The sequence below is a fragment of the Psittacula echo genome (genome assembly GCF_963264785.1).
Source record: "Psittacula echo genome assembly, chromosome: 4".
In the NCBI taxonomy this organism is placed as follows: Eukaryota; Metazoa; Chordata; class Aves; order Psittaciformes; family Psittacidae; genus Psittacula; species Psittacula echo.
The window spans coordinates 1362984-1390231 of record NC_137738.1 but is presented as its reverse complement, the minus strand read 5'-3'; the positions used below and the strand labels follow the sequence as shown (position 1 = coordinate 1390231).

The 27248-nt window shown below is 39.6% G+C and overlaps 1 protein-coding gene across 2 annotated transcripts in view; it reads right to left on the bottom strand.

The window, feature by feature from the left end:
• SYT14 (synaptotagmin 14) overlaps window positions 1-27248 on the bottom strand; it is a gene marked incomplete at both ends in the record, with an annotated part of 78008 nt that overhangs the window by 3386 nt on the left and 47374 nt on the right. For both annotated transcript variants that reach the window (XM_080616148.1, XM_080616147.1), the window contains 3 exons: window positions 278-467; window positions 13279-13728; window positions 15606-15874. In XM_080616148.1, coding sequence (XP_080472274.1) covers window positions 278-467; window positions 13279-13728; window positions 15606-15874 — 909 coding nt within the window. The remainder of the gene's footprint in view (window positions 1-277; window positions 468-13278; window positions 13729-15605; window positions 15875-27248) is intronic.

The window sequence follows — 27248 nt, the reverse complement described above, 5'->3', positions numbered from 1 at the left end:
GCATTAGTAATTTAGCAATTAATCATTATGATAAAGGTAATTTATTAGTCAGTCATCATGAAAAATTTAAACAGTCTTGTCAACTTACAATTAATATTTTGAAGCTGAGATTTTTGCTATTTCCCGACTGACTGGAAACATCAAACATGAAACAGATTAGTTGATGATTGCTCTATTTCATTTTGATTGGGTACGACTAAATGATAGGATTGAAGACCTGGCTACCAAGAGCCCCACCAGTCCAGAAGCATTAGGATGAATAAAGATTTTCACTCACTGGGTGGTCTGTTCGCTGCCAAGTTTTTGAAGTGGCTGCCTTTTATCACTTCTGCTGATAATCTTCCAGTCGTAGCGTTATAAAGGAGGCCAAGGAGGATTTCTGGAGCTGAGCCGTGTACCAGAGACTGACAAGAGGAGGTACTTTCGCTGCAGGACACTTCTGACATGCTCATTTGAGAGTCACAACCCTAGAAAACAGACACAAAGTTCAATGTATTTTGTGGAATGATGTTACTGGGAAGTCAATTTTTAGAATCATGCATAGAAAACTAGGAAAGCAACTTAGTAACAGAAGTTTCATTCCATCACCCAATAAGGAATGTACACCCTAAATATACACTCAGTTTGCACATGTTTGTCCCTGCCCATGGCAAGGGGTTTGGAACTAGATGATATTAAGGAACTAGATGATCTTAAGGTCCTTTCCAACCCTAACTATTCTATGATTCTATGTTGAAGCTAACAAAGACTGAAGCAGTCTGGAATAAAAAAACCCCACCATTTGTGTTTCTTTTGTTTCATAATTCAGGAGAAATACAAGCAAAAGATGAAGAGCAGCCTTTGTGGTCCCTGTTTACTTCAATTGCTAAGGTAGCACCTGTAACATAATTTGTCAGCATCCTGCAGAACATTAAACACTGGGTTCTTTTACTTTCCCAAACTGGAAAACACTAGTGGAACGTTGAAGATAATAAAATTCAGGAAATTCTTATTCCTCTCTTGTAAAGGTTATTCTCAAGACTGAGAATTTATGAGCAGCAAAACAACAGAACACATGCACATAGAAAAATGCACTGTCTAGAATAAATTAGCTCACACGGAATTGAACTGATCCAGAGATATGGAACTGCAATAGACCCTTTGTCTTGGGTGGGAAAAGAAGGATGCCATCCTGAAGCTCGGTAAGTGATGCTTTAATTCCCACCTTGGAAGCTTCCAAACAAATTCAGCTCTCTCATGCATTCTCACCACATCCTGTCTGTGACGGGAGCTTCTGATACTCATTTTAATCCCTCATTATTTGCCTTAGAAGAAAAATATACTTTCTTTACGCTGTTACGCTAGTCATCCCCTCATGGTTCTTGCTTTCACTTCTTGCTTTCAAGCACTGGCACATAGAGTTGTACTTCTGAAAACAAGGAACTGGACAGAACCTTGCCAATGGCACAGCAATTTGCTCAATAGCTGAGAATAGACTTTTGAATTACCAAGACAGCCCTTTAGGATTTACATCCCCCTCAGAAAAGGGGTAATTTGGATCCACAGATTTTTCAAACATGGCTTGAATCGTTTGGGAATCTGGCAGCATTCTCCCAAGGAGTCATGATGGGTTTGTGAAGCGGATTCTTCCAGATTCCAATTGTCCCTATCATTTCCAGCAACAGCTGACATGGGCACAAATGCTCATCAAGAGAAAAGTTAACTTTGAAAGCAAGTAACTTCATCTGACACATAGATCTCAAATGCGTTAGAGTCTCAAATTATAGAAGACACGATACCTACAAGAAGAAATTATGAACCTACAATAACATCCTTCACACTGACATTTTAACTAGTTCTTCTCAATAGAGTATTTCCAAGAGGCTGGGCAGAAGGTTCAGTAGCAATCCAGTTCCTCATTAATAAACATTGTTGGTAGTAAATGTATTCTTGCTATTAAAGAACCACCTCAACAGAATTCCCTTAGGTCTCAAATTTGACTGTGACCATGATGCAAGTCCACAAAAAAAGACATAACATAGAGTGAGCAGCTGGGTAATGCTCTCCCCACCCGAAAACCTCAAAGGGCTTTGACATCTGTACCAAGAGAAGGTGATGACAGCACCCTTTCCTGATGGCAATGTACCTATACAGTTTACTGATGTTCGAACAGGGACTCCGTCTAAATAGGTTGGTGACAGAGTTAAGCTGGTCACAGTGGGTATAAGAAAGACTTTTAAAGGGCTAGAAACAGTAAATAGTAAATGAGTGATGACTGAGTGGGGATGAATCCTGAAGCGTACCTTGAAGGAAGAGAAGTTTCAAGGCCAGGTTGGATGAGGCCTTGGGTGGCATGGTTTAGTGTGAGGTGTTCCTGCCCATGGCAGGGGGGTTGGAACTGGGTGATCTTAAGGTCCTTTCCAACCCTAACTATTCTATGATTCTATAAGTAGTTTCTGTGTGATTTAATAAAGAAGGGGCAAAACAACTGAAAAACGAAACAAGCGTGATATTACAAAGTTACATAAGGATGGGCTAGGAATATCATTCCTTTCCAGCAGAATCCTGAGGGGATGGACAAGGACAAGACTATGTATGTTAAGGCCAGAGAAAACAATCTGACCAGCTGAATGGTGGGATGAAAAGACCTCGGGGATGCTTCATATCTGTAAGTGGATGGAAATGCAACTCAGCCACTGTACCCTAGAACTGCTGCACAGAAAGAATTGGTAGGTGCAGTCTTGATGGAAATCTGAAGAGAAGGTTGAACTTCAATGCGTTACTACAACAATTTCTAAACCAAAACATTTTGCCTTTTGTTTTGAGACAGGTGGCAGGTTTGGAAGAAGCAAAAGCATGTTTACTCCTTGGTGTGTAATAAACTTAGGAATCCCCTTCTACCAAATGCTGCGGTGACAAAAGTTTAATGGCATTAAAATAAAGCAGCCAAATTCACTGAAGAAAGAATCTAAACAATATTTGTTTTCCATTTCACATAAAATATACTCCAAGCCATTCAGTTTCATACTGGTCTAAACATACTTTAAAGAATACTCTGCTTTTCAGTTATGAACTGGAAAATCCTAATAGAAAAGAAAGTGAGACATTAAGAAGAAAATGAAGCAGTGGGGTGTGAAGCAGCTTGGAACACAGGCTGATGTAACTGGGTAAACCCAGGGTTAAATGATATAAACCAATGAATAGTTTCTGCTTCTATGATAAGGTATGAAATACAATTTGGAGGAAAGCAAGTAAAAGGCATGAAAAGAAGGGGAAGGTGAGGTTGTATTTTGTCAGTTTTCTTTTGGAAGAAAACAGGTGGTCTTAAGAGGAAGAAAAGGAGAAACAGGAATCAGGGAAGGCAAAGAGCTGAAATCAGCAGGGCTCAGATCAATAACTGAAGAAAGTCTTTTCATTGCACAATGAAGGTAAGATCAGGGATACTGAGTATTATCAGATGTCTTCTCAAAAGTATTTTCTCCAAGTACAGAGTTAGTTGTTCACGTTGTGGAAATCCATTCATTGTTTTATGTAAGGCATTCCGTGATGATCATAGAATCATGACTATTGATTGGTAAGTAGCCTGATGTTAACCCTGTAAGATGAATCAGAATTCAATAATAACAGGTTTTCAAGTCTGTTGAGAGGGTTTTTTTCCTGTTTTGAGTACAAATTCAAGAGGAGAGCTAACAAACTTAACAAGAAAAATTAAGGGAAGAAGTTACATTTTTACCTGCTCAAAACATAAGCTTCAAATTGTGCCAAACTGTCAAATATTAACACTGGAATTGCTAATTGGTACAACAAGAATATAAACTTAGCTACAATGAAGCTTTCATCTCATGACAACATCACAGTGCTACCAGATGCTTTTCATCTCCTCACAGATCTGCATTCAATCTATCTGTAACTCCATCTGCAGAACACTCTGATGCTGTAGCTTCAGTGTGGGAAACAGAGTATTTAGACCAAAATTACTATTTGAAATATTCTGTCTACCTCCGTTTATTTTCATAAGTCTTCCTTCTCTTCCTCTATAAACACTGTGTGTATTTTAATAAGCAGGGCAAAAAAGGGACTAAGGTTCCCTAATTGCAAATGCTTTTCAAGGTCAGTGAAGCACCAGAATAGCCCAGTAAGAACTGCAGTAAAACCTTAAATGCACAGTTTTAAGAACTTAGATGAACTGTCAAGGTATTGATGATCTGGCCACAGCGCAAGGAATTGTCTCTTGAGTTTGTCTCCAGGATATTAATGCTAACTCTCTAACCTATTTTTGTCAATTTAGCCATAACAACAACAACAGCAGCTATTAACAGGAAATACAAGTGAACAAATATTAAGCAAAGTCTATTCCAAATATTTGGTTCAAATGCAGTAAATCACATTTCTTCAGCTTTTCCATTTCCAACACAAAGCTTTGTGCAGAGGACCTAAACATCCCCCTTATGCACCACAGGACAGCGCTTCAATACAAAATCAGGTGGATTTTATTTGATCACCACTTACCAGAATCACTGCTTTTCACTGGATTAGAAGAGGAGTATGTGCTATTCTACAAAACCTTAGTTACTAATTTTCCAAGCTACTGTCATCCTTGGTGACTTCTTCGCACATATTATGTGGGGAGGAAACATCGCTTTCAAATAAATATGTAATAAAACCATTCCCATTAAGTGGTATTTGGGTTTCACATGTTCCTATTGTACAAAAGTTGGCAATCAAAAAAGAACACTCTTTTTTTTTCCCTAGTGCCAATGGAAGTGAACACACACAATGCATCCTGTCAGACCTGAACCCATAAGGATTTTCAATAATCTTTTTCTTTGCCTTCTTACAACATCGAGAATCCTCTATTTCCAACAATGATAATATATGTAAAACGTACTTATTTGTCTTCCTTCACCAAAATTCCATGGAAACAGGGTATTTGTTACTTACATATTCATGTCCTACTGTTATTTTTCTATAGACTGAAGTTCTGCTCCTAAACTCTGCACTTAAGCCAACTGGAGTTAATCACAGGGAATAATGTGGCCATGCTCTGAGGGCAGTTAAAAGTTCATTTTCCTCAATGCACAGGTTAAAATCATGCCTCCACAGGCTTACGAAGCAAGACCATCTGATTCTCTTGGCTTTTCAAAATACACACAGGAAAGATGAAACCTTGCTGACAATCCTTCAGCAACAAAAATCTGATTCACAGCATGTTACTTGTCAAAATGCCTCTCTCAAATTCTAAATGTTAATGTTATACCACTAATCTCTTCAAGAACTTTTTTTGCACATTACTTTCTTCTACTTCTGTATCAATATAACTGAGAGGTTAGGGAAGGGAATCTGAATCCCATAGGCGAAAGAGAGAACTGAATCCAGGTCTCCAGCATTTTAGATAGACGTATTTCTCTCTCTTAATCATCAGTGCTGAACCCTGAAGCTACTTTAAGGCAAAAGCTTGCTGAGGTGATGAGAGCATCCAGGCATCAAACAGGCTCCAGACCAGCTCTTAGCCTGGAGCCCATCCTCTGCTCCTGCTCTGTGAGCCAGGGAGGAGGAGAGGAACAAACCTAGAGGCTCCACATCCCTCATTAGTGGCTAAAGCACTCAATGCTTTCTAACAACATGTTTCAAAGCTACAATACCTCTGGGAAAAAAAAAACCAAACAAGATAATTCCTGGGAAGGAGAACCTAAACCACCTGAAGTCAGCCCTGAAAACACAGGGATGTGAAATCATTAGGAATGTCAAAGAATGGAGCTCTATAATGTTGAATTCTGGCATCCAAATCCCACTTATGCGCTAAACTGGACACTTTGATGCTTTTGCAAAGATGTCAGCCTCAGGTCCTCATCGCTTCTGCTTCTGTTTCCACTAACTCACAGAAGAGCTGTAAGGATCGAGACTCAAACCAGTTCCTTATATTAAACAACTGATATTCCTTTTGTATGCTGATACCTACAGGACATACCAACTGTTTGTTTCTAAAGGTAGACCTCAAGGGTCACACGATCCTCAAATTAATATGAATCAATATTTTACATAACGAGGCCACAGCCTTCTTTAAAGGACAATGCTCTGTCCAGATGGAGTTACTCTCTACATTCCTTAGAGAGATCAGTGGTAAATAATTTCATTTTTCTCTTTTATTATGCTCTTTCAAACTAGTTAAAAAGATTTAGTGATCAAATTAAATGACAGATTAAGTAACAGTTCTTATTACTAAGACTAATAATAACATTTAGTAAAGATGCTCCAATTAACAGAATGCACATTTAAGTAGAATGCACATTTTTATTCCTGTACTTAACACTTTACAGCACTGATGTCTACGCCAAGTTAAATCACAGACATTAAAGGAAATATTCAAATGAGTTTTTCCTTATGCAACTTGATTTTAGGAAACAAACAGAGTTATCCTGGGGGGAGTGGCGTGCTTTAAAAATTACCAGGATTTCCTAGTCACAAATTGAAATTTGAAACTCCTTAGCAAATAGATCCATTCTATATGGATTTTATTCACATCCAGTATAGACTTATTCTGATTATTAAGCTATTATTAATGTCGTTGAAAATCAAGATTCCCTTTTCTCCTCAGAAGCTTCTGCTTTCACTTGTTTTTTACTCTTGAGGGGGAAAAAAACCTTCTGGATACAGAATTTTACAAACCACGTTGTTTTCTCACAGATGAAACATGGGAAGATGGAGATGAAATGAAAAGTAGTAATTCCTTAATTCACTACAATCAAGGGACTAAAACCTTAAGAGTTCTATGCGCAGCTTTAACTTACTGTAGATACTATCATGTACAAACCTACAAACCTCCCTTAGATACATGATGATACTCACCCCATTTCAAAGTAATTTAATATTAAGAATTAAAACCTTTGTGGGGTTTCTAAGAACAATACAGTATTACTGAATCAGGTTTGTTCTCAAACTTTAGGATACCAGAATTATGTCATAAAATTAAAACTTTAAAAAATAGCAAGTTTTAACCAAAATTCCTCTTCTCTAAAGGATTTTGACCAAGTTCACAGCAAGGTTTCTGTGTTGCTTTCCATATTTCGTGAGAATTTGCTATTAGCAATTTGTGTCTACAAGTTTTTAAAACGATCAGCTCTGCACAACAAAACATTAAACCTCTATTGAAAGGGAAACATTTAAAGGGTTTTATAACTTCTTCTTGACTACATTTAAACGACTCCTTCGGCTTCCTTGCCTCATGACAAAAGGTCATCTAGTAGTTTCATAGACTTCACAGGCTTGAAGTTCGCAGAGCACACCCGAGCAGTAGTGGGGGCAAACCTGGAAACGAACATACAAGGGAATTCACAGCATTTACAAAAGTGCTGCTTTTACATCACAAAAGTCTACCAGCTTTTTATACTGCCATGAGCAAGGAGGGAAAGAGGCCTTTTATTATTGCATTCTGTTTTCTGAGATAAGACACGTAGCATAAAGAAACATTCAAGCACTAAAAGCTGTTAGATGTCTGCGCTGGCAATTTAGTTGAGAACATCTGACACAAAATGCAGACGTTTCAACCTGCATTCCTGAGGAAGCCACGTTAACAGCTCCTACCCAGACCCACTCCCACCTCCCCCTCTCCTTACTCCTGTCAACCTTGTAAGACCACGGAGATGTTACTATGGGACAGCTTCCAAGGCCACAGACTTCTTTAAATGACAATGTGCTGTCCAGCCGCAGTAATTCTCTATGCTTGTTGGGGAGATCAATGGCAAATAGTTCTATTTTTCTCCTTTCTCTCTTGATTATGCTCTTTCAAACTGGTTCAAGAGAAGAAGATTCAGCGATCAAGCAGCAGGCATAATTTATGAGTAGTCAATCTATGGACTAGTATTTGATTGCATAAACATTCATGCAATTATTTTTCACTAATCCATAACATTAAAGATATGTTTATAATGCCTTTGTCAGTGGAACTACTTGCGATTAACAGTTCACCCAGCTCTATTTTGATCTGCTGGTGGTACCCCTTTTGATTTGTTCGGGTCACGTTTAATCTCACGATCCGAGAGGTTCAACACGTGCTGGCTGTTGAAAGGGATCTGCTTCAGTTCTCAGCGCTATCATACACATCACAAAGAAGGGCAAGAGTTGGATTCTCCTAGTGCCAGCTGACAGCTGATTAACCTAAATCAAAGGACAGGAGCTGTGAAAGATGCTGCACAAGGTCAGACAATATGAAAGCCAAGCCTGACAAGAGGCTAACTCACTAAAACTAAAAGGATCCCTTGCTAAAGACAACCTACGAACAGAAATGCTTATCTGATACCAAATACAGGCTGCTTGAATATACAAAGGAACTGATTACCTGGAGATCTAGTTTAAAATGAATAATGCTAATGAAGAACATTTACGTTACACTGCAAAACCCAGGAGAAGAATCATCACCCAGTAAGTAAATCAAGAACTAAGAAGTTCCACAAACAAGTTATAAACCTTCAGAGTAATAACTTCATCTGTTTGTGCAATGTCTCTAATTGGAATTTCCCCCCGTGGAAACAAATGGGAGGAAACCAGTACACAGCTTTTGCTGAAGGGTGCTCAAACCTGCAAACAGAACGTTTCTGTGTTTTGCCTTTTGCTTGGTTACTTGAAAGATAGTTACAAAAGTGAGAAGATGTCTGTGTGTACACATGCATGCAAACAATTCAGATTATTAACAAACAGAACAGTCAGGAAATTCAGTTAACTCCAAGGGAAACAGGTACTTCATCTGGATTCCTGAGTTAAAGAATGTATCTCCACTGAAAGAGTTGATTGAAAAGGATTTAAACAGTCTGTAACCTTCAGAAGTGGAAATTTCATGCTAGTGACAACTTTGAAAACCTTTACTTGTAACTACTACAAAGCCACTGTTGGGAGATTCTCAGTATGCGTTTACAGTATGATTATCTTCCTTACTGCCCTTTAAAGCTGCAGGCCTGGTTGGGAGAGCATACTTACACCACAGAGAATCACAGCCTGAGAATCTCACAGATACCTGACGAAACTCTTGATTTTTCTAGTTTTTTATATATATATGTAAATATATAAGCTTCTTCCATTTTATTTTTGTAAAGTTGATCAAACCCAGACATATAATTCTAGACAATATGCTTGTCACTGATGGACTGGCTTTCTAAGGAAAGAGAGTATTGCTCAAGAGAGTTACTTTGATTTAATCTAGAACAGTTATTCACAGCCTCTCATTTGACTGGGGACATTTTGGAGACTGAAAAGCATCATCCTATCCTCAATATAGTAATATCATGTCTGAAACACAGTGCATAAACTAACATATACCAGGTGATAACCATTGTCCTCAAAGTGGAGAGTACACACATGTGTGCCCAAGAGTATTTTTATACATGCAGTTCATAAATGCCTTCACTCAAAAACCTGTAATTAAAATAATGCTCAGACACTCGGGATATTTACAGCAAAGACATAGAAAGGAATCCTTTATGCACTTATGATTGCCTACACGATCCGGTCTTTGTTATGAGGAGCACATCTGGGAGTTCGTTATGTTACAAATGGAGAACGTTACAGAAAGAAAGAAGATGACATTGAATTCTTCTCCACTGTAAACATCTTGTTACTGACAATACAGCATGAACAATTCCCAGATGTGCTGAGCAGGAAGATGGATGCTGCGGTCACCCAAATTCCAAGATCTGGTAGTTCCAAAACCAACCAAAAAATGAAACCCATGACTGACTGTTGCCCTCCTATACCCAAAAAGCAACCTCTGGGATGGTGAAGAGGATTACGCTTGTTTCTCTGCTCTTTTCCAAACAAATTGCACTCAATAAACTGCTTATACGGTTTTATAACCACTTCACACTGGAGGCTGTTGTTCACTGTCAGGAAAATTTCTTCAGATGAGAAGAATGAAGAACAACTAAAAACAGGCCCATAGAGACTTCCTGAAGAAAAATAAGCATCAAAACTGATTCTAAACTCCAAGGCAAGTGAACAAAAATTGGCCTGCCATTGTACTAAAAGGAAAATATCTCTGAAAGCATCTTCCTAAGCAAACTACACACATGCAAAACCCCAACGCACACACCTTCTAGGAACTTTGGATCCAACGGCTCATTTCTATCAAATCAAAGAGGGAGACAGGCTCAGGTAACAGTGACATGCACTTTGGCTAGCCCTTATTGGTCCTGTTTCCTCCTCACTCAAACATGTGCTGAACTTGGAAGAAGGAGTGTGATAAACATAAGAGAGCTGAGGAGGAATTCCCTGTTATGTGGGAGAACTGCAGATGGGAATAATAGCTGCTAATGCATGACATTATACACAATGTAGGAAGGTGAGGAACAGGGTGACATCGAGTGAGGAAGGCTTCTGAATATACTTGTAAATTTGAAGCCATGTGTAGCTTTGAAACTTATTTAAGGAGCAGCCTTCCAGTATCTGAAGGGGGCCTACAAGGATGCTGGGGATGGACTATTCATCAGGGACTGTAGTGACAGGACAAGGGGTAACGAGTTCAAACTGAAACAGGGGAAGTTTAGATTGGATCTAAGGAAGAAATTCTTTACTGTTAGGGTGGTGAGGCACTGGAATGGGTTGCCCAGGGAGGTTGTGAATGCTCCATCCTTGGCAGTGTTCAAGGCCAGGTTGGATGAGGCCTTGGGTGACATGGTTTAGTGTGAGGTGTCCCTGCCAATGGCAGGGGGGTTGGAACTGGATGATCTTAATCCTTTCCAACCCGAACTATTCTATGATGTCCACTTATCCACATTTTAACAACAACCAGACCTGCAGGCCCCACTCCTGTGAGCATGCCACTGTGCTTGAAAGGCACTGAACTCCCTGGTCTGCCTCTAACTGCATTGCACTGTTTTAGCTTTAACCACACTGCCTTGTTTTAGCTTCACGCTGCTTTGTGTATGGCTTTAAGGTGTAACTGCAGAAATACTAAACTTTAATACTAAAACCTAATTCAGAATTTACAATGTACCCCATTGTGGATTTTATAATTGTAAAAACCCCTGAACAACTGGATCTCTCCAAACTGAAACAACACTTACCTGCTTCTGTTAAATTAACTCCTGCCCAGCACTTAGGATGAGTTGGACATTCAGATTGTCGGTTTACTCCAGCGAAAGAACAGTTAAAAAGGAGTATGACCAATGTGCATAAATAGACTCAGAGGCAAACACCTGAGAAGGGTAAGAACTAATGACGCTCAAGGACCATGCTGGCATAACAACAAATGGTAAGAAATTGGCCGTGAAGAAATTCAGGTTAGAAATGAAACGGATGAAAATTCACCAGAGGATGACCTGGCTGTTTGCATGAACAAGGGCTTGAATTCAAGTGACCCAGGATGCCTCGCACTTCCAGTCATACATCCTAAAAACACAATGCATTTTAACGCTCTTGCAAAATAACTATATGTTACATGCTGTTATAAATCTGCTCATCAAAAAAAAATTATATAGGCTATAAATAATAATAGAAAAATACCTATGAACTCGGATGTGAATGAATTTTCAAAGGTTCCCAAAAACCCCATGGATCTTCATTCAAGCTATCAAGACGATGAAGGTTCCTTTCCAGCAATAGGTAGGGCTAAGGAAAACCTGCGTAAACCCCATTACAGCAACAAACTTGGGAAGATCCTTTCACTTCTTATCAATTCTTATCAATCCTATCAATTCTTATTCCTTCCCCTCAAAAATGAGGGGAAAACAGTGCAGACATGGCATCCCTCACTATCACAGAACATAAATATCAACCTTCTTATCTTTGATGCCTTCTGGAATTTGTTTTAACTCTCCCTGCCACAGAAGCTCAAGAAAACAATTCAGAAGGATAAGCAATGCACATACAGGATACAGCAATCAGTCAACTGCCTGGCCCATTCACTGGCCTCTTTTGCTGACTTCGGTGAATTTTCCACAAGCATCTATTGACAACACACACAAATTTAGCACGTACATTTGGAATATTCAATGGTTTGCTTCATGGGGTGCTTTTTTCCTAGCTCTGAAAGTAGCAATCTCTGCACCATGGACATTCAACACTAGGCGGGTGAACCACTTCACCCTTGGAATAAACCGATTTGTACTTCTTAAGGTATCATAAAAAAGCTGTTCTATTGTCAGTTGATTGTCTTTCAGATTCAAGTTTTAGTCTCAGCTTTTACTAATTCTAATGAATGGGTTTTAGGCATTAAATAAAATGGTATTTTATTTTGAGTGCCTTTTGCAATACTCAGCTTCAACAGGAACGCCATTACAATTGATCCAACCTTTTTGCATTGCTTTGCGTTATTTCACTTGAAAAATCTCCACATTTCCTTTCTTTCCCTTCTCCCCTTTTATGGATAGTCTAAAAACCCCACACAAAACACATACAATGCCCAAATAAGGCTGCCCTTGCTAAATCACCTTCTCTTTGCTTCAAAACGCCATTATTTAGCACATATGCAGCTCTTAAGTCGTGAGCATCCAAGCAGTGCTACTGTAGGAAGCCCTGACAACAACATCACAAACATCCTCTTTCTGGACAAAAGCATGCTTAAAAATTGACACCAAAGAAAGAGGAGATGCCGATCACTGCCCAGATAGAGCTCTAAGGTTCCGGACAGTGAAACCAAAGTTTACCCTTACCATTGCTCTGCTTTATTAAAAACGTTAAATTATTTGCAGGGACAAAAGATGTTGTCCATCAGGTGGGCAGGTGTTTCCCAGCAAACAAAAGTCCTTTTGAGTTTGAACTACTTCTCACACTATCATTCACTTTAGAACCAGGAATCAATTACTTACAAGGTTCTAGTCTGAAGTCATTAAAAACAGCTCTGTGCTTTCAAAATCTCTCTTTCCTGTCTTTCTTTCTCGAATGGAAAATACCTATTGCAACCAAGATTTAATTGCAGCGCATGGAGCGTACTCACTAGCATGGTTTTTTACTTTCCCCTCTATCCTATTTTTATTTTCCAGTTGAAATGGTGTGGGTAGCAGAGTAAAGATTATACTGTTAAAAATATATGTAATTGGATGTTGACATACATACATATATTTGCCACTACGTCCATATTTATTGACTGGAAATTTCTAAGTAATTAAAAGGAAAAACACGGGAAGCTTTTACAGGGGGAAAGTGAACGTACTTACAGAAGCTCTAAGGAAATTATCCTTGTGCTAATACAGTGCTATCACTGTTGAAGAAAAAAGAGCAGATGTGATGAGTCTATAAATATACACACTATTCTCCCAGAATTGGGGACACCGTACAGCACTGCATTCTCATTCTGCCTCATTTAATACTCACAGACAGACTGTAAGAAGGTTCCAGTATCACTGGCACTGACATCTTCCCTTGAAGATTCAATTTGGTTAAGTAAAAAATCTTTTCTCCCACAACCCTCTCCTTTTTCATGCGCCGTACGCTGTAGAGTCTGAAGCGAACCGCATAATTCCCAATCATCTCTGACTCCACGTGATTGAATTTGAATGTCTCTGTGAAGACAGGGCACGGTCCCCGCTGGATGCTGGTTTTTGCTCTCTGCTTCTTTATAGGGAGAAGAACTAGGTGTACTTGCCACGAGCTTCCACCTGTCCTGCTGTAAGTGGGAATGTCTGTGACAGCTGTCACTGTCACCAAAAGCTTCTGTTCCTGTGAGTCATAGTCAAAAGTCACATCCAGTGTGCCGTATTTAGCTACTGGCTCAGGATCAAAAGGTTTCGGAAGCTGTGAAGACGATCCTCGAGCTGACATATCCTGAAGAAGAGGAAGAAAAACATATAGCTATTTATTTATTGTATTCTATTCTTAAATCCAGCATGGAAATATATGGCTTTCGCTAAGCAATATGAAGGGACTATGATCATCTTATTCCTTTCGTACGTTATGCACTTAAACATCGAGAGGAGACGGCTGACTAGCAGCCAAGAAAAATTCAAAAGCCTTTACCTGGCTAATACTACCAAAAGCCAGGAGCCAATCAGACAGAGCTCAGATTAAATTGGGATCCACTTCTGCTCTCTTCTCTCTGCCCAGCCTGTTAAAATGCATATACATTTGCTACAAGATAAAACTACCTCATTTCAGTGCCAGGATGCACACATTTTGAAGTGAACATTATTATTAGAGTGGTTTAAGAGCTAACTAGTGATTTGAGAGCATGGTGAGACCCGGCAAAGAACACAGGGATACCAACACCTACTTGCACATGTAGCTCTTGTTGCACTCCGCAAGTGTTCTATGAATGGGGGAAAATTATCATGGTTTTCTTAATGTACTTTTACTGGAACTGGGTAAGATGCATCTGTCCTGAACACACCTCCTGCAAACAGCATCAGTCCTAAAGCTGCATTGCAAACTTACAATTCAGAATGTTTATTGTCACTTCAAACTTTGAACAAAATATAGATGCCCTACATTAATACAACAGCTAGTTTGATAGCGATACTGAAACACAAAATACCTACAAGTGCAGGTCAACCTACTGTTCATAAGGTTTTACAAGTACGTAAACCAAATGTATTTCCTGTGAATTATCAAAGATACGCTGGATCATGCACATGAATAGATATCATGATAAAACCTTCTGGATTAAAAAAATGCCATGTTCTTATTTTAAACCAATTGCTACACTGCCACTGGGATTTGCTCCTCTGAAAGCTTTATTCTTCAAGTTGTTGAGTGGCTATAGAAAAAAGCTGGCAGCATTCTCAGCTCTTATTGAGTATGCCTACATTAATGACTGGTGTGACACAAAACGGGAAGAACTAGGATTAGATTTGCTGCAATCTGTTAGGGTTTGAGAACCATATGTACACACACTACTTCACCAGTAATGAAGATCATACAGATTCTGGTCCTAGCTCATCATCAGGTACATACAGAGCACTAGCTACTGGAGGAAGTTGCAGCTGCACCTTCCAGATGTTGCATCAACACCCCAGGTATGCAACATCAGCTTCCCAAGAGGTCTACTATAATAGAAACAACTGCTGACACATCAGGATTGAGCCCTAATATGCACTTCAAATCTTCAGGTAGAGGCAAAAGACAAATGTGGACCAAAAAGAGCCTCTTCTGCATGTGACATCACTAACATAGCCTCTTACCATTGGTATCAGTGCAGAAACTGGCTGTTAAAAGACTTTTCAAGGAAACACATGTCAGAAAATATGATTTCCTCATAGTAAAAATAAATAGGTATCTTTACAGTTCATAGCAGAGCAAAGGAAAATTAAGTGGATCAAATCTCTATAGTACTACTAAATAATTTAAAAGAAGTCTTTGTAATGCTTCCTTCCCTCCCCCCCAGAAGATGCTTTATATTACGGGGTGCTCAGTTTGAAAGGTGTGAACAGACTATTTTGGCTGGGTTTTTTTTATTTAGGTGGTTTGGAAAATTATGTGGAAGAAGAATAATTTTGACTACACTCATTAGAGTGCGATGAAGTTTTCTGCCATACAGAAAACTATAAAGAACAACCTGAAATCCTACTTAATAATTTCTGACAAACTAAATGAACGAGGCGCAATATCAGTGTTCATGTAAATGTGCACTCATCTTTAGATAACAAAAGAGCTCTGAAAAGGTTGCATTGCATGATGCTTCAGAAAGCTCAGCTGGTTTTATTTACCTCTGGACTAAGGACAGCCGTGCTATCACTTGGTACATCCTCTTCGTATCCTTTGTTGTGAAAGCTTTCTATTTCGTGTCCCGTGCTTCCCTCGCTCGGGCACTTATACGAACATCTTGGACTGTTGCTACACTGGGAGAATTCACATTTACTATCTCCGACTTCCGAAGGCGTACACGAAAGATGAGGAGAACCACTATCATCCTGGTACGGAGGCGGCTGCAGTTCATCCAGCGGAGGTGTTCTTCTCATCCTCTGAATGCAGTTTGCTGAGAAGAAGTGAGAATTCTTTACTTACTTTCTGATTATTTACTGGTGAAACACGTCTGTGGAAAATGGTCAGTGTAAATAGCTGGAGAGAGTGGTTAAAAACCTACGAATGTCCTTTTTTTTTACTTTACATTTCAAATGAGATAAAAAACACTACTGAAACGTTTGTTAGAAGATGGAAATGAATGATCTCGCGATGAAAGAGATGCAGATAAAAGCCAAGTATTAAGTACACGGATACAATGGATTTTGAAGCCGATATAAATAAATATAGCACAAATATGACATGACAACAATTCTAGGCTTGAATTTCAGGGATGCTTACCTTGCAAAAACCTGTGGATATCTTAAGTCAGATTCCATGCAGGTAGAATGTAGACCAATTAAGGACACAAAATGCACTCCCTAAAGCCATGATGTCAAACTTCTGATTACCTCCCATGCAGTAGCTCACCCAGGGAGATATTAAACTCTGAAGACAGATAAGCTCCCAATAAAGGCAGACACAAGCATTTTCACACAAGTGAACTCTGCTCACTAGTGAATTTAACAAGGGAAGCAACATCTCAGATTCTTTATTACTTGTTAAGGACAGCTAAAGGGTATGTATCTGGTGTCTAGAAGTTAGACACCAGATCCAGTCACTAAAGACAGTGGAAAAAGGATCATGAGGAACCTCATGCTTGGGATGAATACTTGACGCTGACCATCTTTGCTTCTCACACGAGACAGATAAAAATGCGGTTATACATCTCCTCAGAAAATAAACCTGAGGCGTGGGTATGGATATAGAAAGTTAATTCAAAATAATTATATTGCCATTTTTGATCTTATATTGCGCTACGCAGCATTATTATAATCTCATATTGTGCTATGCAGCAATACACAGCTGCTAGACTTGGGAGAAGACAGCAAGGCATGCAGTAGTTGAAAAGAAAGGAATACCGAGAACAGGTAAAAACCTGTATCACATTTTGTGTACACCTTCTGTAGGGATTTTAATGAAGATTTCAATGCCTCTCACACACAGCATTACCTTATAACACAAAAGCTTTAAAGCAACAATGCTTTCTGGTGTCAGACACATCACTTTCACCCACAGAAAAATCTGCCAAACAAGGAAGTTAACAAAAGTATCAACATGAGAACAAAACAAGCTTAGATTTCAGATTCATCTAAGAATTAAAAAGATCTTCTTTCCCACATGAAAAAGGTGGCACATTTTAGCTTCATCATCAAAATTTTGTATATAGGATTGCCCTATGTCCTAAATTCTCATCAAGGAAATAAACCTTTTAACTGCTTCAGAGGCAACTGCCAATTGTTCAACCTGTCACATGAACAGAGTATGCTTAAGAGCTACCCTTTATGGAACAAGGCTGAAAAGGCAATAGTACGGCTCTCTTGAGATACAAACAGTCTGAGGCTCCCTTTTGTTCTCCTTTCCTTTGGAAGTCTGGGCTGTATCCAACTGTGGATATACTGGAACATTTCACATCATCTGGGATGATGGAAACCCAAACCACCATTGTTTCAATGCATACTGTTCATGGGAAGGAAACCCAGGTACATTGGCTAGAAGGGAGCCAATGTGCACTGCAGACCCCAGGGCTGGGCAACTGAAAGACAGTTTATTATGGAGCATACCTACTGCATAGATAAACATATAACTAGGGAATCACAGAATCATAGAATAGTTAGGGTTGGAAAGGACCTTAAGATCATCTAGTTCCAACCCCCCTGCCATGGGCAGGGACACCCAAAACAGCAGGTTCGCAGCAGGAATGCAGCACTTTTCTCTGTTTCACTGGGCTCCTAATGGAACCCCTCTTAGCTTTAGTTAAGGCAAATCAGTAATTAAAACACTCTTACAGATGACACTGCTGTCAAGAATCCTCTCTTCTTTGACAAACCCATCAGAGCCAGCCTGCCATTTAGAGTGAGTCCAAATTACTGTTACAGTGCACCTGTATAAGGCCTTCTGCTGATAGTTAGCCCAGTGCCACTAACTCTTGAAACTCCAGTCCCAAGGGCTGGAAAGGAAAGCGGAGCAGGCAGGGATCCTATACTTGAAACACAGTCATCAGTCTAGCAGATACACATAAAACCTTATATACGAAATAGAGTGAAATGGGGCAGTCAGGATCTTGAAATCGCCAGGCAGCAATAGTGAGAAAGCTTTATTTACAAAACAGAGAGATATGGGAAAGCACTTCACTTTGGGGTTTTTGCTAAGATTTTGTTGTTAGCTTTTTGTATTAGATAACTTGTGCCTATGAAATTAGGTAGACAAAATTTTAGAATCTAAACTGCTACTTTAATCATAATAATCTCCTTTGACTCTCTATACCATGAAAACAGGACTTCCTTTTCGGAATTTCTATAATGAAATACTCTAGCAAATTTAGAGCAACATTTCTGCTCGTTGTAGCTAAAAGGCAACAAACAGCATTAAAAGAGACAGTAACCACCACGTAGTAGCTATGTAGGTTCTTCCTTTTCACCTGCAGTCAAGCCGGCAAAGACTTTTAAACTCCCAGCTTTTTCCACAATCTAACGCAATGAAAGCGTGTCTGGGTAACTATCAACACCATTATTGTCTTACAGGAGTAAATAAATGATGGTGTGATGTGCTTTTTTCACTTGGATGAACTCCATTATACGTCCCTATGGGAAAACTGCACAGGCTGTGAGGCAGAAAAGGCACTTTTAATGTAGGTGGGAGGAAAGTGAAGGAAAGAAAATTCTTATTAACCAGCTGTGATTCCAAACTCTCAGAACAAGCTGAAACACTGGGGCAGGGTTTAACTATTAAGTTTGGAAAGTTTAGTTTACCAAACAAAGCAGGTAAACTCTTAAACCAAACAGCCCGGTTTACCAATCTAAGGACGCCCCTGTCTAAACAGGTAGAAAATGGTTTTGAACATTAGTCACGTAAGAAGAGATCAAAGTTGAATGTATAAAAATACACAACCACTGCTAACACATGCTGACCCAAGTGACTGTATTGGAGAAAAACGTTTGGAGCTGAAAGGAAAGCGTGTTCTGAAGCGTTAGCACGTCTACATGTAGAATCACTGCCTCTAACATACCTTGCACCATTCATTTAAGGTGTAAACTTAGACACAGCTACACTTGCAGGTACTTGCACACTGACAAAGCCAAAGAACACTCCAAAGACCTCTGAATGTGGCTAATAACAGCTGCTAAAGAGTTACTCTTATCTAGCAAATGGTTACAGTGAAAGCCTAAAATGAATTGTTGCATCATTTCTGTGCAGGTTTCCCAAGAAACTTTCCACTCTCAAACCAGATAGAAAATAGGTTTTGATCATTCCCCCAATTAAGTTAATCATATTAAATTACTATCCCAGTTTGGACTAGACAAAACCAAACCAAAATATAACCCAAACCTGGAAGAAACAATCACAGAGAAGCCAAACTGGGCTTAGTCTGAGGTTCCTACCAGCCAGAAAACGCCAGGACACAGGAAAGACAAATTAGAACGATCCCACATTCAGATTTCTACCCAAAGTATGTGAAATGCCTTCGTATTCTCATAATGTATTGCCATTAAACTAAGTTGTTTAGCAACAAGTATTTAATAAACTCTAAATTGAGAATCCAGTGTATTGCTGTCAAGAGGCAGATTTGAATACTCAATCTTTTAAGGGTTAACCACTTCAGTTAAAATTTTCACCTTTCTTTAGTGGGCTGGGAAAACACTCATATAGTGGTATCAGTAAAGTCCTTGCTGAACTAACCAGAACTGTAAGTGAAATACCAGACAAAGACAAGCAGATTAGCACCTTGCTGGTACGCTCGGAAATTACAGCATGAAAACTGTCATTAGCACATTTAAGTCAGAAGTAAATAAATACCTTCTCTTCACTACTGTTTGTTAAACAATGAAGGTTAATCTGTTTTCCAAAGTCCCTGCACTGACTGAAAGCCCAGGGGAGATGGCACACATCTTGCCATCAACCTCAGGGGACTATCAGTGAGATCTGACACAGCAAGCTAGGCCAAAACATGCATTCCTGGAACATACAATTAGTAAGTATGAACAAAACACACAAACTTTTCCAGTCATTTTTCTGAATGGAATCACAGTTTAAAGATAGGCTGAGAACATTGGGGCTGTTCAGCCTGGAGAAGAGAAGCTGCGTGGAGACCTCAGAGCAGCTTCCAGTGTCTGAAGGGGGCTACAAGGATGCTGGAGAGGGACTCTTCATCAGGGACTGTAGTTGACAGGACAAGGGGTGATGGGTTCAAACTGAAAGAGGGCAAGTTCAGGTTAGATCTAAGGCAGAAGCTCTTCCTGTGAGGGTGCTGAGGCGCTGGCACAGGGTGCCCAAGAAGTGGTAAATGCTCCATCCCTGGCAGTGTTCAAGGCCAGGTTGGACAGAACCTTCAGTGGCATGGTCTGGTGCGAGGTGTCCCTGCCTGTGGCAGATCGGAACTGGATGATCTTAAGGTCCTTTTCAACCCAAAGCATTCTATCATTCTATGATTCTGTTTGAACTTTCTACTTCCAATGCTCCTCATTTCCCCTCTCTGTCCTGGCCCCCTGCGGACCACACTAGCTAGGCTATACCACATTCCACCATGAAGCCGGCAATGCTCCTTTCCACATTTACAATGTTTAGACTTCGCTATTTTAATCGATTTTCCCCAAGGTTCTCAGCAGCACAAACCGAGCTTTCTTTAGCCTGCATTTCCTGAGTCTTTCCAAGAACATCCATCTTAGCGTATGGGAAAACAAACTATCCTTTTAGTTTCAATTCCCCTGTCTCAGCAGCAGTAATTAACAACGCTTCTGCAACTTGAGAGTTTCTCAAATATATGGCTTCTTTAAATATTCATACAATTGTGGGAGGCAACAAAACTTCTTTGGCAACCTGGTTTCCAGGTCCTTCAAACCAAATAATCGCTATATAAAGTAATCATTCTAGCAAGTCCTATTTTGTAATTATCAGAGTATCTTCAGACTCCAACAGTACCTTTTCATCCTCTAATAGATCTCCCCATACACATACATACATCTCCTAATTATTTCTTTTCCAAGCCTAATGCAAATTTCAAGTTTTCGAGCCTTCAAGGGGCTCTATGTAAACGTTAAAGACAATTTAAATAAAACATAAAATGAAACACATGTTTAAAAATGAAAGAAACCTTTCTTGTTCTGAATGATTAAATACCCTGCGAGATTCCCGATCTGCGCAGCCCAAATGGAATGTTCATGTTGGAGCTTTCCTACTATCCAAAAATATTATGTTGACTGAATTAGCCTGCGTTACAAGGAGTATAAAATACAAACATTAAATATTGAATGAAACCTCGGGGCTCTCCTTCCTTTTAAATGAAAAGCTTACATGCATCTTTGTGAGGGAAAAAAAACCCCATATTATTTCACAATAGACCAAATTATCTGGGCATTATTCTACTTTTCCAAGAGTTATGACACAAGTCTTGCTTAAAGAAAGAAAGGGAATATAGCAGAGGTATGGGGTTGTTACGAACAACAGAAAACATCTTTAATGAACTTTCTTTTTGGATTTGCCACGTTTTAGGCTTTCAGTCACAGCTCAACTCTCTTCTACGTTAAGCAATTCACCAGTAAAGACAAAAAGTAATCATATCTCTTTGTTTTGTTCTTGGTATTATTTGCAGTTTTGGGGGTTTTTTTCCACTAAAAAATATTTCTCTTTGGTTTATAATATTTAGAAAATTCCATATACTCTGAGCTTAATCCCAGACCTGTGGAAATCAAAACAGCCCTGTTGCCATTTCCATCTGACTTCACAGGGAGCTCTTAGCACTGCATTTTCCTCACCTTCTCAGGTTAATTCTACTGCTCATGCATGAAAGAGAAAGGTTCTCTTTTGTTCTGGTTTTGGTTTGGGGTATTTGTTTTTCAATAAAACTAATAAAAAAAATACTGAATTATCTCTATGTCCAGTCCTTAAAGCTTCCATTTTCATCCTCAGGAAAGGTCTAAAATCAACTGCAGTTAGCGATGTTCGTGCAGTGATTTTTCAGTTGTTTTGTTTCCTGTTGACACCAGGAGCCTGCAGAACCACAGCTCGGTTCTGCTGGCTGGCAGAAGAAATTTGCCTTTTTCTGCACTTAGGAGAGCACTTCCCATTTGCAAGAATTTATGGTCTGTTTTACAGAGCAATACAGAAAAGCACCGCACTGGTGAAACACTCCAAGCTTTCGCGTTCCAAAATGAGCCCAAATTAGAACATTTAAGCTACAAATACATTATTAAAGCATTATAGTGAACTAACTGTCAAAGACAGTCTTTTGTTTCCTTCCCAAATATTTTGGTCGTCTTTAAATGAAAATTACACATTAGCATCTCTTGAATTCATTTTCTTTCAATTTAAGTATCATTCTCTGCTTCCTTATGCAGCATTTCTCCTAATTTGGATAGGAAGGAATTGTGCTACCTGGTTCTGGCTTTATACTTTCCACCTGTATAAAATAAACCTAAATACTGCTGGAATGTTTAATCTCTTATTGATGCAAGTATCAATCAATCAAGCCTTCCAGAACATGCATTTATTTATTTAACCTTTTAAAAGCAGACCTCAGCGATCTTTACAACGCAAAACTGTACTGCTGTTTACTTTCACTTCCATTATTTTATTTCCTTAGGTAAAACATTTGTACTAAGTGTGTTCATTCAACTTCTTAGGGAGAAAACCTTATTTTCTGTTCCAATCAGATGCTGTTTTCACCTTTACTGCTTATAAGCAGCCAACTTTCCTTTAGGCTACTTTTCAGATCATAGAAACATAGAAACAACTGGGTTGGAAAAGCCCTTTAAGCTCATCCAGTCCAACCATTCCCCAGCACTGCCAAGGCCACCACTGACCCGTGGCACTGAGGCCTCGTCTCCACGGGGTGTGAACACTTGCAGGGACGGTGACTGCAGCCCTGCCCTGGGCAGCCTGTTCCAATGCCTGAGCACCCTCTGGGGCAGGAATTGTTCCTCAGCTCCATCTAAACCTGCCCTGGTGCAGCTTGAGGCCGGTTCCTCTTGTCCCATCCCTTGTTCCTTGGGAGCAGAGCCCAGCCCCTCCTGGCTCCATCCTCCTCTCAGGCAATTGCAGGGAGCGATAAAGTCCCCCCTGAGCCTTCTCTTCTCCAGACTGAACCCCCCAGCAGGTCCCTCAGCCGTTCCCCATCACACTGTGCTCCAGGCCCTGCACCAGCTCCGCTGCCCTTCTCTGGTCCCTGCTCCGGCCCCTCCATGTCCCTCTTGCAGTGAGGGGCCCACTATGGTGGCTAGTTTCATAAGTGAACAGGTATTCCTCTGCATTTCTGTTCACTGTTCATTTTGTCCATGTTATCACAATTGTTATAAGAATACCACTTCCAAAGACAGCATGTTAAATGAATTCATAGAATCTTCCTTTTTATTTCCCCCTTCTCTCTTAAAATGCACTTGAAGTCCTGCTTGCTGAAGCTGATTGACAACCGGCTTTGAAATCTTAAGAGTGTCTTGGTGACAAGGAAATGCCTTTTATCATCTCTGTGAAAATTCACCTGAATTTGACTATCTCACCAGCATTTACAGGTGCTTAACAGCAACTCAGAGCTGAACAGCTACAAGCTTTGAAAACTGCCCACTGTAAACCATCTCAGGCCTCAAGAATCCCCACTTCTCATCAGCGTGCGTGCACCAGCATCCCCTCATACCTCTGGACAGCAGCAGGTAGATGTGAGCTTAGGAAATACTTTCCTGTTATTGCTATGCTTCATTTGAGTACAATCCTCATTTTAAATTACAGTTGCAAATTCCAGGTCCGTGTAATCCTAGTACAGCTGCAGCATTAAGCACAGGAATCGAGCAGCAGGGTAAGTGCTGAAAGGGTGAAAAAGATCCCACAGAGGTCTAGAATCAATTCCCAGTGAAGCATTGTTAACACACAGCTAATACTCCTGTAATGTTCCTGCTCTCATTCTCTTTGGTCTCAAATGAGGAAGGCAAGAATGGTTAGAAAGCACGAGGAATGTGTTATGTGTATAATTTTCTTGAACATTTCATATTTTGCAGCTCATTTCAGGCCCATTTCTTTTTCTTTTTTGACAAAAAAGAAAAAAGAAGACAAAGTTTTCTAAGCAATACAGGAACCCCCTCTAAGATCTCAATAATTATTCGTTTGATGATATAAACAAGCTCCATTCAGCAGTATAAACTGCACTTAAATGCACTGCTTAACTATTAGAATGCCATTATTCCTTTTCCCATTGTTACTTTAAATAAGATACAATTACTTCCTTTTAGCAAGAACTCCTTCTGCAACTTAAATGCAATAACTTTACCATCCCCTAAAAACAGCTGCAGTTTGTCATTTTGATCAAAACCATTATGTAAAGTTCCCTAGTATTTTAGCTATTTATTACTACCCTAGCTGGTCAAAATGAACCAGGAAATATATTTTCCATCAAGAACTGCTTCCAGAACAGAAACACAAGGCTTGCTTTGATTCCTTTGCCTTATCTTCACAGCAATTTCAAGGGATACTCTGCTGGAGTGAGTCACTAACACACAGCAGCATAATGTATAATGCAGTTTGGTAGGGCATGCGTTAAATCTCCTGCCCATCTCCTTAAGATATCGCTATGATCCCAATTTGGTATCATGTAACAGTTAATCCATGTAAGTGAAATATGTATTATGGTGAATAACAGTACTACCATCATAGCAGAAGTTAACATGTTCAGCATTTTACAGATGGAGAACTAATGTACAGGTTTAAACAAGAGATAAAGATTGCTGTGAATCTAGCTCAGAAGTGCTCATGATCACAATAAGCTTCCAATGCAGTGTGGAACTAAACCCAAGTCTTTACACTAGCACCCTAGCCGTTTCTTCTGGGGTTTATTCTTATTTCTTATGTTTACTTCAAGCCTTGTAAATTATTATTAATCTAAAATTCACCTGAATTGTGTACCACCACCAACATGGAAACCTCCAAGACACTAGCTTCTTAAGATATACCCCCACAGAATTTTCCATTAGCATCAGCTCTGTAGCGGAAGAGAAGGAAGAGAAAACAAAAAATACAATATTAGGGTGGGGAGAAAGAGTAAAAGGAAGCAGAAAAACAAAACCCAAAACAAAAGCAAAAGTCAACTGCACACAAAACACTCAACAAAACATAACTGAAAAGGCAAAAGGGCAAAGCAGATGCAATGATTCAGAAAGAAGTGCTAGGTTGGTGGTAAATGAACAAAGGAAAGAAACAAAGGGAGAGAAGTTTGGTAGATCTGTATAGGAAATGAGAGAAAGAGCAAAGAGAGGAATAAAGAACAGACAAGCTGCAAAAAGGGATGAGAAATTACGAACAGCTAAAATAACAAAGCAAAAACATCAGAAGAAGAAAGGTGAAGGAATGGGAAAAATAAAACAACACGTGACATGCCAAGAAGGGGTTCAGAGCTGAGAAAAAAAAACAATGTCAACAGAGCAAAGAGATGAAAAGAGATCGGTGACATCTGATGGGTGGGAATAGCCGTGTTTGTAGGCGAAAATCCGCACAACCTACAGAACGCAGCTGGTGACATCCCAGGAGAGGTAAGACACTTCTCAGAACAAGCACTGATTTTTGTGTTTCTATTTTAAATCTATTACTATTTTTCCTTCTGAGTGGGGAGACAGTGGTAATAATTCGTCCAGATCCTGAGATTCCAAAGGATCTTGATTTCTCTTACCTATTCAGGCACTTTTCCCCCCTTCTTTCCTTGCCACACTGGCTCAGCACCTTGCTTTAGTAAACCAGACTGTATTTCCTGCAGTACATTAGAGCACTCCTGCAAAAAGGATGCTAGAAAATTCAGTTTTTCTTGTTTTTGATGCAGTTCTCATAACTTGACCCAAGAAAAAGCAGCTAGAACCCCCCAAAATCAAGGACAATCTCAGCCTGCAGGAGTAACTGCACCATATGCTCAAGAACTCATCTAAAACCTTTTAGATATTAGTGTATGCTTAGCAATAATGGCACTAGTACCACTTTTAAGGCCAACTGTCCAGAAAAAGAAAGACCAAATAGGCACTGTGAAACCACAGGCAATACACACGCTTCAAAAGCAAGGTATCTTTCCCTCACACACTCAGTAAGAAGGCTACAAATACTGAGAGAAGGCATGGATTAAGCCACTGTCACAGATGAGCTGCTTTACTAGGCTTATATGTAATATATGATGTAGCTGTTTCTATGTTCCCATAGTTATCACATAATTCACAAAACAGGCCATTTTCCGCATGTTGACAGGACCAGATGAATAGGAGTCTGACTGGTGAAGGTATTTTCAGTCAGCCATAGCATCAGCCACAAGAGCTATGCAAGAGCTTATAGAATCATAGAATAGTCAGGGTTGGAAAATACCTTAAAATCATTCAGTTCCAACCCCCTGCCATGGGCAGGGATGATTCACCCTAGATCAGGTCGCCCAAGACTGTCCAACCTGGTCTTGAACACTGCCAAGGATGGGGCATTTACCACTTCTTTGGGCAACTTGCACCTTTGGGCACCTCAGCACCCTCACAGGGAAGAACTTCTGCCTTAGATTTAACCTGAACTTGCCCTGTTTCAGTTTGAGCCCATTATGCGGATAACAGAACAGTGGCCACGCTGCATACTGCAGTCAGAGGGCTCATTAGGTCTACAGAATGATGCTTCAGCCCACACCAACCAGCAGGAGAGGAACTGATCTTCCACATCATCCACCCAAAGAAACGACAGTACTGAACAACCAAGAATCAGAGCCTCAACCCATTTACCTTCCCAAAATACTAACTGCAAAATCATGATTGTGCCGTTATACCTACAATATTAAACACACCGGCCGTTGTGACAGAGGAAAAACATGCATAGCCATCAAAATCTGCTTCCCACAGACCTTTCTTACACTAGCAAGAATTTATATACCCAGTTTGATATTACTGTTTGACGCTGCTTGTTGAGTAAGAGCCTTAAAGGTGATGCACAGCAGTTAATTAGCAATCAAAGTCTGACAGCTACAGCTGCAAAATGTTTGTATGATAATTTCAAATTTGAAAATGATTTATTTCACTCTACATGAAATTAGTGTACACTCATTAGAGTCAGTGATTAACTTGAAAAGTACTACTGGAACAAATCAGGAACTTTGCTACCGCATCAGAAAGCACACAAGATTTGCCTCCAGACCTATTGCCATCTCACCTTTTGTCATAATTTGGTGTCAGCAATGTTTTTAGATCTTAATATTACAATTGAAAACATGTTCAGCAGATTTATGTTTACCACAGTTCATAACCTGCATACTAATTCCTTCAAATCTCAGCTTTAAGAGTTTACACCGTTTTATTAATAAA